At 40.0% G+C, this 11,082-nt stretch overlaps 1 protein-coding gene and 3 non-coding genes across 4 annotated transcripts; 3 read left to right on the forward strand and 1 right to left on the reverse strand.

Moving 5' to 3' along the window:
• The first annotated feature begins 3,823 nt into the window (after positions 1-3,823).
• On the forward strand, positions 3,824-9,731 carry LOC115367750 (40S ribosomal protein SA-like). Its single transcript, XM_030063659.1, has 7 exons — positions 3,824-3,898; positions 5,434-5,605; positions 6,395-6,513; positions 6,975-7,220; positions 8,566-8,694; positions 8,960-9,128; positions 9,599-9,731. Exons 2-7 carry the CDS (start codon positions 5,473-5,475, stop codon positions 9,724-9,726), a joined length of 924 nt encoding a protein of 307 aa, XP_029919519.1. The 5' UTR covers positions 3,824-3,898; positions 5,434-5,472; the 3' UTR covers positions 9,727-9,731.
• On the forward strand, positions 6,731-6,874 carry LOC115369241 (small nucleolar RNA SNORA62/SNORA6 family). The gene has a single exon (XR_003929148.1). It is a non-coding gene; the product is annotated as a small nucleolar RNA SNORA62/SNORA6 family (small nucleolar RNA).
• Positions 7,374-7,517, forward strand: LOC115369237 (small nucleolar RNA SNORA62/SNORA6 family). Its single transcript, XR_003929147.1, has one exon. It is a non-coding gene; the product is annotated as a small nucleolar RNA SNORA62/SNORA6 family (small nucleolar RNA).
• An 850-nt stretch (positions 9,732-10,581) lies between the features above and the next one.
• On the reverse strand, positions 10,582-10,654 carry trnar-ccu (transfer RNA arginine (anticodon CCU)). The gene has a single exon. It is a non-coding gene; the product is annotated as a tRNA-Arg (tRNA).
• Positions 10,655-11,082: the final 428 nt, after the last annotated feature.

The following is an 11,082-nucleotide window of genomic DNA, read 5'->3' on the forward strand; positions in this document are numbered from 1 at the left end:
TGAAATATGAGGAAAGATCTTGGGCCAAGGAATTCATTATATATTAGTGATGATATGAATCTGTGATTTTCTGCTGTTGGACAATCATCACTTTTTGAACACTAAATAGTAAACTAATAGTGATAGACACTTGATTCTGAATCCTAGGTGGATGTTTGCAGTGTGATTTTTTTTTTTTACTCAAAATGTAAGTAACATCTTTTGGACAAGTTAAACTTGTGTTTATATTTAACTTATCTTCTCAGGTTAATTTAAATGACTAAATACCAAGAATGAGACTCAATAGCAGATAAAGTGGAGTTTCTCCCGGCGGTCCCGGCTCCTCCACAGACCCTCTTTGGTCAAAGCTCCACAGGTGTGACTCCAGTTTGGACACCGTTGGTCCTGATCTCCTTGCTGGGGCCAGGCCTCATACTCCAGAGGGTCCCTGTTCACCCACAGCCAGCCGTCTGCCAGAAGCTCAGTCTCAGAGATCAGGCTGGTGAGCTCAGTGTAATCCTCTCTGCAGTGCTCCACGTCTTTTACACTCTTGCAATGAGGAGCGTTTCCAAGAACGTGACCTCCATGGTGGTGGCGCTTGAGGATGAGGAGTGTGTGGATGAGTCTGGCAACAAAAGCACAAAGAGTTTAATATTCAAAGTCAAGTGTGCACTGGAGTCCTGACGCCGCTGCAGCTGATAACAGAACTCATGTAATCCCTCAGACTTTAAATAGTTTCACTGAACCAGGGCTTTTTGAATATTTTTTCCTTTATGCGTAGCTTAGTTTTGAGTTTCCATGGCTTCAAGTTCAAGTTCAAGAGGCTCATGACTACCTTTTATGAAATAATGCATATTAAATCAAATGTAATAGGAGAGATTTAATTTCTGGATATGGATAGTTTCTTTGAGCAAACTGGGAATAAATGGAGCAAAACAGAATTAGAGTAGGTCTCTGTGTGTATACATTTGCTCATTTGCATCAAAAGTATCTGTAACAAAATGAACAATCAAGTGAACTAAGCATCTGATTTTTTTTTTTTTTAATTCTTATTAATAACAGTGATCATGATTATATGCATATAGTTATACTGTAACATCTACAGGCACTTTTGCAAATATTGTTTTCTTTTTAGTTTCCTTTTTATTTTTTTTTTCTTCTATTCATTAAATACTTTGTTTTAAAAGTTAATACATTTTTTGGGGGGGCATTTTTGCTCTAGAGAGGGACAGAAAAGGCACGGAAGAGACCTACAGCAAATGGCTGAAAATTTTTGCGGCTCTGTTTTCCTCCGACTGCTACTTTATATTTCCATCTGCTTGCAGGAAATGGTCAGGACCTGCTGTATGAAACACCATTTGTCCTGGATTGAAATGATTATTGGAAGTACATTATTTTCTTAATTATTACATAAAGCAACAAATGCCTGTTGTCGCATGCTAAACTGCCTGAAGGAAACTGCTTTTGCTCGACTTGAAAGGCAGGAGTGAAGTGAATGAAGTTGCCAGGCATTTCCTTAAACAATTTTACATGGAAAATTTATTTTCATTTGACCATGTAAAAAGGTTTTAGCACCTCCCATGTAAAGTCTCTCATTTGCAACAATTTGAGGATTAGTAGACTAACAAAACCTGGCACATCAACACATCAACTGGCCTCGACAGCAGTGCAGCTGCTGTGATTTTGATTTGAGTTATTGATTGATGTCTCTCTCTTATTACTTTTATTGACGAGTTGTGGTGCTGTGGTATTTTGGGCTGCTGCAGCTGAAGGACTTCCATTTCCTGCTCCTTTTCAGTAGAGGTAGAAAATAACTCACATTTACTCATTTACAGTTTTGAGGCACTGGCACTTTAGACGGGTATTTGCACTTTGTGAGTCTGAAAACTTTTACTGCACTTGTTGGTGTCATAATGAACTATAGTTAATACAACTTAAGAAAAGAGCTTATGTATAAAGTAAATATAAATAAATTAAATAAATGAATTTTGAAATGAATTAATTATATAAATTGTATATAATATTATTACCATTAAAGAATTCTATATCTGTATATCTGGGAATATCAGAAATATCAGTTATAAACTGAATTGTGAAATAAGTGACTGTGAATAAACATATTGATAGTTGATGACTAGTAATGAAATATTTTCTGTCAGTGTGCCTTAGAAAGCTTCCCCTTTTGTCAGTGCCACATTTGCCTGATATCAGGACTGAATCTCCAGCTTGTTACACTCTTACACTGTTTCCATCTTTGGTTCTGCAGATTCTTGTTGGAAACTTTTTAAAATGATTGTGTGATTCACGGGTCTGAAATGAGGCTAGTGTCACATACAAAGTGTTTATTAATAAGTTAGTTAATAAGGTTCCTGTGGGACTTCTTGTCAGACAGGGGAGCAGAACACGTCTGGACCACAAAGTGTCAGTGAAGGTACACTGCTGAATAATGAGTCTTTTTGTTTACTGGAATGCTGTTTTTTTTTTTTTTTTGGTTTTTACATTTATGCAAATAAATCCCATTTATATTACACTTTTATCTTTGATCTCTCAGACTGCATGTGTGTTCAAGCAAACTCGAAACTGGACCTTGGCAATGTGGGAATACATATTTTTGTTCAAAGAGGCTACCATAGCAGCAATACATGACAGAGGGAAACATTATACTTTTTTTTTTTTTTTTTTTTTTTTTTTTACTGCACTATTAATCTGATGGCTGTAGGTGCTAGTAAAATTTTCAGAATAAAATTTTACATGCAAAACAAAGAATAGGCTGTTACTTTCACACTCAAGAACAATTTATAGTGAAAACATATTTTACTCAAGTAGCATTTTGAATGGATGACTTATTTTTCCTGTATTGATACTTTTTCTACAGTAAAGGGTTTTAGGTTGTTTTCCACCACTGCCTCTCTCTTCCCTTTCTCTCCGGTGTGGGTGACACTGGGGCAGCAGAGAGTGCCAGCAGGAGTGTCCTGTCCCCAGATGATGGGGTCATGAACCCCCCTGAGGGTGCAGGTACTGGATGTTGGTGGACAGCCTCTCTGCTGCCTGGCAGGACGAGCAGCCTGATGAGACGGTCTCAGAGCGTGGACACATGCTGCTGTGGAAAGAGGCACAAAGTCTGACTCGGACTGACACGACCTCACGCTGTTTTTAGAGATTATGCTTTAGTGAGTAAAGATAATAATAAAGCTCTGTTTAGTATAATGACCATGTAAATTAATTTTAATGTGTGCACAGCAAGCCTGATGAACATTTGATTGTTAGTGTTAATTTTTTTCATGTGAGCGAATGTGTTCTAGAGTTACATGAGGTTTTCCAGTCCAAAACAATCACACTTACTTACAATGTATTTACAATAGACCCGTGGGGTTTTCAGTGGCTTGTCCAGGCTTTCTCAGCTGTTTTGTCTCTCTCACACTTGTAGCAGTAGCAAACTGAAAACATGGTTTTCAACTTTTGAGAGGATGTTGTCCACTTTCACTTGCAGCAGATAAATTCTTTTATGTTCATGTTAATGAAATGAAAGAATAAATAATAATAATAATAATAATAAAAATAGTGTGGAAATCAAAACAACAAAGTGGTCAGTTGTAAAAATGCAATCACAAAAAAGATATGTTTCTACAAGTTTGGGGATGCATTCTCTCAACACTTTACCAGCAAAACAAACTGGAGTAATTCATAAACTTAAAACTACGTGGAATCAATTTAGGGTGAACTTCATTAGAGAAAACAGATTAATTTTAGAAACTCTGCGGGTATGCCTAAGTAAAAAAAAAAGAAAAAGAAAAAAGAAAAAGAAAACAGGATGTCATGAAAGCTGATTGGTGGACACCAAAGTATAAATTTGACGTCACTTCCTATCCCGGCCTCTTTTTACCGTGAGGTACGGATCTCCATACGGCGTTGTCTCGTGGTGAGGAGATAATTTATTATTTTAGTACGCTATATTTCCCCCAGACTTTCAGGACTAGTCTGTCGTGACAGTAGCCGGAAGGCGGAGGAAATGTGTGAACTGACAAACTGTTTTGGCCTCGGTTAGCCGAGTCATTGCGGAGGAAATAAAGAAAGTGGACCGGGCCGGTCGACGAGCCATGCTGTGTGTGTGTGTGTGTGATGTGTGTGTGTGCTCACTGAGGCTCAGTGAAGCCTTCAGATACACTGACTCATATTATACACAAGTTTGCAGGCACATTTGGACCTTTAGGAACACTTAGGGAACTGTAGAAGCAGCAAAACATAGTTTATCGACAGATGTTTGCAACTGTTAACTATTTACAGTTGGTCGTAAGTATTACAGACATTGCAGCATGGCCAAATGAAATATCCAAACAGCAAAACATTGTTGTAAATACAGTATTAAAGCTGTACAGAGATGCCCTGGCCTACAAAGTGAGTTTTTCAGATATAAGAAACCATACCTCATTTTGTTTTCAGTAAAAATGAAAACTGTTAATATAAAAAATATTAAGTTATGAATCATACCAAAATCGAAAAGTTAATCGCATTATTATTGTATAAAAAAATCAGCTCCAGCAAAAGGTTTGCAATAATGTAAAGGTGACAGATTAACCTAGGAATTGTGAGGATGTAAACTTTATTAGGGCCACCTGTACAGTTTAATGCAGTTCAGTGCAACAGCTCTGCCATGAATTTTACCTTTTAAGAAAGTTAAATGTTTCATTTTTTGTTGACATTGTCGAATGTATAGATTTAATTATGTTTATCATTGAGGTTATAGTTTGCAGAGGTCTCATGTTGGACTACATTATATTGAGGTGTTTCTGTTTTTTTGTCCTCCCCTATTTTTGTACATGAGGGGGATAGAATAGTGGAAACACCTCAATAAAATACAGTCCAGTACAACAGCACCACTAACTATGAGCTCAACATGCCAAACATATAACTGAATGAGCACCTCTATTACTGTGACAGAAAGAAAACCTGAGCATTATAGGCTTCAGAAAAGTAAACTTCATGGCAGAACAGTTGTATTGGATCAAATTGTGCAGCTCTACCTAATGAAGTGGCTACTGAGTGTAGGCCGATATATATGAATTTTCTAACCAGTCACAATTAAAAACTAAAACCACAAATCCTCCCTTGTTGTAGGTTTCTGGGACTAAATCTTTACACACAACCATGTTCAAATGTGTGTCTTTTGGGGTTTCACAAATGAAGCACATTGAGAAACACTGGAATACATATCAACATAGAATTTTATTTAGTAGCTTAATTTGCCAAATAAATGACTCACTAGAGGTTGAAATCTGTCACTTACTTTTGCACTGCAGTCAGGTGTTTATTCTTTGTTTTTCTGTACCTGTGGATCTTCAGCAGTGGCACAGTTGCTCTTCAAGATGTGAAACCTTTTGTGGCTTGTTAATTCACTCCAACTTGTTTCCGTGTTTCTTCCTGCCCCTCGGTTTGTGCCGTCCTCTCCTCCTCCAGCTCTCCCACTAAACTCGTAACGCAGGGAAAGTGGTCACGATGTCCGGAGGTCTGGATGTGCTGCAGATGAAGGAGGAGGATGTGCTGAAGTTCCTGGCAGCAGGAACCCATCTGGGAGGAACCAACATGGACTTCCAGATGGAGCAGTATGTCTACAAGAGAAAGACTGATGGTGGGTTTAAAATGACTTTGAAAGAGATTGCCCTCACCAGTTTTCCCCTAGTCTTTCCGGGCTGTGCTGATCTTACCTCTGAAAATATTTTTGGCAGGTGTCACCAAGATACTGGCCTGTTATTCTTTGGTAGTCTTTGAATTTTCCAATATCTAGTGGATAAAGGAAGCATCTTATTTTTTTGTCACTTCACAGATGTTCAGTTTTCTGTGATGTTTGATAACAAGCAGGCCAGTGTCAAACATGAGATTAATACTACTGACAGAAATTACTGCAAATAACAGGAAATTAATTTTGATAAGTCTTGTCACTTTTAGACCAGTAGATTCCCTTTATGTTATTTACCTCCGCCATCAGGAGAATCTGCATTTGAATTTTATAGTCTTTGTCTTCAGGAAAAGTAAAATAGTTTTGAGAATAAATGGACATGTTGCTCTAAATAAATATTAACATCTATGTTTAGTGAATGCAAGACCCTCAAGGTAAAATAGTAAATGATTTTGGTTTAGTGTGCCTTTAACAAAATGAGTGTTTGACGAGCGTGAAGAGAAATGATGGACACCAGCGTGAAGAGAAATCATGTAGAAATGGATTCAGTTCACACTTTGAGGAAGATTGTTTCACAGGCCTTCGATAGGAAAATGATTTTTGTATAGATTATATACATCTACCTGTCTCCAATTTAGAAAAGACAACCATGCAGGAAATGTCTGTTGTGAAATGCAAAACTCTATTCTTAAATCTGTGGACTGAATAGTTCGGCTCTCGTCTGCTGCTTTGTCCTCACAGGTGTGTACATCATCAACCTGAGGAGGACCTGGGAGAAGCTGTTGCTGGCGGCCAGAGCCATCGTGGCCATCGAAAACCCCGCCGATGTCTGTGTGATCTCCTCCAGGAACACAGGACAGGTCAGCTGACTGAGAAAGACATCTAATAAACTGCATTACCGTGTTTCTGCTGTAACCGACATGACTGGCGACGACATAATACCTAATAATTAGTTAAACGCAAATGTCTGCTCAGTGTTTCATCAGGCTGATTTCACCCTTAGGATGTAGTTGTCATTGTAGGAAAGGTCTAATATGTCAGCTGGTCTTGGGCTGCAGGTTTGATTAACTTGCCCCAGCAGCACACCATTAAAGCCTGGCACTGCGATAAGTCGGTGTTGAGGTGTCGGAGGTGTGCCAAAGTGACACGGCCGAGTTTTCGCTAACACCATGAGGACTGCTGTCCCATGACTGGGGTTTGATAGTGACTTGAGCCACAATCTTACGATAGATAAACACTGAAAGCACGCTGAAGTATGTTTTTCTACACAATGTGGATTACTCTTTTCAGTTCTTATTGTCTCTCTCACTTCTCTGCTCAGAGGGCTGTGCTGAAGTTTGCTTCCGCCACTGGTGCCACCACTTTCCACGGCCGCTTCACCCCCGGAACGTTCACCAATCAGATTCAGGCGGCCTTCAGGGAGCCCCGCCTCCTGATTGTGACAGATCCTCGCGCCGACCACCAGCCGCTGACTGAGGCGTCCTACGTGAACATCCCCACCATCGCCCTGTGCAACACTGACTCCCCGCTCAGATATGTGGATATCGCCATCCCCTGCAACAACAAGGTCAGGATGTGGACACAATGTCAACTCTGGGTTTCTTTTGTCTTTTCTCCTTTGTTTGCAAAAAGCTCTTAGTTGAAGCACCATGAGTTTGCATGTGAGGGGACGCTCTATTTCTGCCCCCATTTTAGGAATTGCTTGTCTTGTGCTAAACAGTGAGCACACTATTAAAGCCTTGACACTGTTGATGTTGGTGTTAAGGTGTCGGAAGTGTGCCAGAGTGAATGGGCCGGGTTTTCGCTAACACCATGAGGGCTGTTGCCCCATGACTGGGGTTTGATAGTGACCTGAGCCACATTCAGTCAATTAATAGTAGTTGGATGAATTAGTTGATCTAATCCAATATTTTTCCAGCCTAATTACAATGTTTTTGTTCTTTAAAGATGTGTTAAGGTTTCTTCCTTTTGTGGGTCCAACTACGCTGATGTTGAATACCATAATTTTTGCACTGTTTGTTGCCTTGCTTTTTCAAAGTAAGTGGCAGGCTGTTTCTGTGTGCAGCATAATGCATAGACTCACTTCAGTGAATCAGCAGATTGTATAGTGACTGGTGTGTCTACATACAGATTTGGAGTCATATAGTTGAGCCATTTGCTGGCATGTTTTTTTTTTTTTTTTTCAAAGAAAAAAAAAACATAGCTGAGATACTCGAATAATAGCTTCTTCTGCCTTGTGTGCTGTAATGAGTAAATGGACCAAATGCATCAAAGTGGCTGCTTCATTGTGTGGAATAACCCATCACGTGGTCTGCAGGGAAGCTGTGCACCCATTTGTTTTTGTTTTTTTCAGTGCATATTGCCAGTTTAAATCCACAATGACAGTCCTGTTATTGTTAAAATCATCTTGTGAAACATTAATCGTATACTCAGTTCTTATATAATGTATGCTGTTTGTAATTCCAAGTCCTGCATGACCAATTACATTATCACACGCCAAAACTGCATGAAGTCCCTGCTGACAAAACTTTATCTTTGTAAACATGGCTTGCGCTCTAGGCACATTACAGAGAAGCTGGTGTGTTACCATGATTGATGGAAAGACTAAGGGGCACAGTTCTGGGCAATGCACTTTTGCTTCCAGTTAATCTCTATGCGAACCATGTCCATACATTTTGTGATTGCTTATTTGTCATGTACCACACGGCAATATTGGCTCACATACCTACAGCTGTCAGCTATACAAAGCCAAAGGCACTCTGAGACCTGGTGCCATGTGCTGATAGTGTTATAGGTTTTAGTATGACCTACAGCTTTTTGTCATATGCAATCCTTTGTTTGACCTCCCCCTGTGACTTTCCACTATATACTGTGTAAAGCAAAATAACACAATCCTGTCTGTTTATGTCTAGGGTCACCACTCTGTGGGTCTGATGTGGTGGATGTTGGCCAGGGAGGTGCTGAGGATGAGGGGCACCATCTCCAGGGAGCACCCCTGGGAGGTCATGCCTGATCTCTACTTCTACAGAGACCCTGAGGAGGTGAGAGCGTATAAATGTGCATGTACACACTAGTGACACGTTAGCGTCCCACTAAAGACCTTTAACGCTAAGACAGATGTTGATATTCAGGAAGCAAGATTTGTTGACCTTCCATCACTTGCTGAAATTGAACTTTTAAAGAAAAATTGCAAAGGCAAGGAGTTAGGGAAAATGCCATCACATCACCACATACTTAGCAACCCATAGATGTACATGTTAAATGTTGTCATACATGACTTCTAGTATTGGTCATTTTCTGCCTCAGATTGAGAAGGAGGAGCAGGCAGCAGCTGAGAAGGCTGTTGGCAAGGAGGAGTTCCAGGGTGAATGGACTGCCCCGGCTACTGACTTCGCCCAGCCTGAGGTGGCCGACTGGTCTGAGGGCGTCCAGGTGCCCTCTGTGCCCATCCAGCAGTTCCAAGGTGCCGTTGAGGGTAAGAAGCTCAGTCTTTTTCAGCAGTGTGCTGGCATTGGTACCAGTAATGTTTCCTCTTATCTTTTACCATTACATAGTATTGGTTGTACTCGCCTTGACTCTGCTCGCTTTTGTTACCAGCCACTTTCCTGGATTTCGTTTTCCGTTGCCAAGAGTATCCCCTCTTGGTTTGGTTCTATATCTAAGTTGTGATTTTGGTTTTTGTCAGACTTTGGATATTTTTTGCAGTGATGACCCACTGCTGACTGCTAACATTCAATAGTAAATAATATAGTAATAAACAATTGGAAACTCTAAATTCCTGGCAAGTTGCTTCTTTAATCTAAAACACAAGGTATCTAGGCCAAATAGTCATTAACTTGCCCCAAGGGATTTAAATCAGTATGCACAAAATTGTTTCTCATCATTTAGACATAAGTTATGGTGAAATTCTACAAATGCATAACTTCAGCTCCACTTCCATTGTAGCTGCACCTAAGGTCCCTGCTGAAGGCTTTTCTACAGAGGACTGGAGTGCCCAGACTGCCACCGAGGACTGGGCTGCTCCCACTGCTCAAGCCTCTGACTGGGGTGGCGCCAGCTCTGAATGGCCTTAAATCCACAAAATGCATGAAAAATGTACAACACCATGAGCTGTAAAGTCAATAAAGTTGGCTCATTGTTTATGAATGTGTCTTTCTTCTCTCTCTTTTTTTAGTCCTCAATGAATATTTGATTTTTCTCCCTCTGAGCATAAATTCAATATAGATCAGTAGCCTGATATCTTAATTTTGTTTCCAGAATTTTCATGCAGTTTTTAGATGCTTAGGTTTAACTTCACACATCCTATGGTAAACTTTGTATCACAAAAGAGATAGAAGGCAATAGAGTGACTCAGAGGAACATGGGGGAGCTAAAACTTGTATGGTACAAAAAGTTTTTGTTAGTAGTTACAGGGCAAATAGAAATATGGTGATTATATGATTAGTCCACCCTTTGGAAGATTAGATCATCTTATATCACTCAAATGGTATTGAGCTTGTACAGGGATAGACAACCATGTGCCTGCAGGTTTTCATGCCAACCAAAAACCCAACCAGGTGATTTCACTGGTTAGTTCCTCTTCTCTGCTTGAAAGTGAGGTGACCAGTGGTGGAGGTTTTGGTTGGCATGAAAACCATACCCTATGACACACGGTTGCCTACCCCTGGGCTAGTATTACACTAATCTATACAATAATCTGCCCAGTTATCCATACACAATTCTTTTTAAGGATCTCATTTTTGCACATTTTCAGTGCAGTCCCTATGAGTTTACATTGTTGTCTCACAAAACCCACATTACAATTGTAACTACCATAACCATGGATAGTGACTATGAGTTATACATGTTTGGTACTTTACTTACATTTAATTAAGGATGCTGAGGGTTGTTTTTTAAGATTCTTGTATCATTGTCCCTTCAAAACGTGACACCCCAGATGGGACTCGAACCCACAATCCCTGGCTTAGGAGGCCAGTGCCTTATCCATTAGGCCACTGGGGCTGATTTGGATGACTCTTATAGCATTATACAATTAATAAGGGACACAAAAATCCACTTGACACTTATAATTAAGTCATCTGTATCGCGATACGTTCACAATTAATTACTCTGATTACAATTTACAGTGTTTCACTCTCAGACAGTTTTATTTGCCGAGCCCAGCACTGCCATCCATCCGTGTTGCGTTGCTAAGCAACAGAATAACCTCGCCACCATTCAGAAAAACGAAGCTCCGCACAACACACGCAAACAGTTTCCTGTTAGCAGCCAAGCACGTCTTCCCTACAAAATAAGAGTCCCCCAAGCTGTCCTTTGAGAAGCATCATGTAAACTAACACACGGCATCTGTCGCCATTTTTCCCCTTCTTCAACTCTTACACTCAACGAACATAATTTGTATTAAGTTATGTCAATATCTCACCCTGAGA

The sequence above is a fragment of the Myripristis murdjan genome, chromosome 1, assembly GCF_902150065.1.
Source record: "Myripristis murdjan chromosome 1, fMyrMur1.1, whole genome shotgun sequence".
In the NCBI taxonomy this organism is placed as follows: domain Eukaryota; kingdom Metazoa; phylum Chordata; class Actinopteri; order Holocentriformes; family Holocentridae; genus Myripristis; species Myripristis murdjan.

Excerpts from the sequence above, each read along its gene's own strand:
- LOC115367750 (XM_030063659.1), top strand. The coding sequence starts at position 5,473 with ATGTCCGGAGGTCTGGATGTGCTGCAGATGAAGGAGGAGGATGTGCTG. Across the intron at positions 5,606-6,394 it reads CTACAAGAGAAAGACTGATG|GTGTGTACATCATCAACCTG; the intron begins GTGGGTTTAAAA and ends TTGTCCTCACAG. Across the intron at positions 6,514-6,974 it reads CCTCCAGGAACACAGGACAG|AGGGCTGTGCTGAAGTTTGC; the intron begins GTCAGCTGACTG and ends TTCTCTGCTCAG.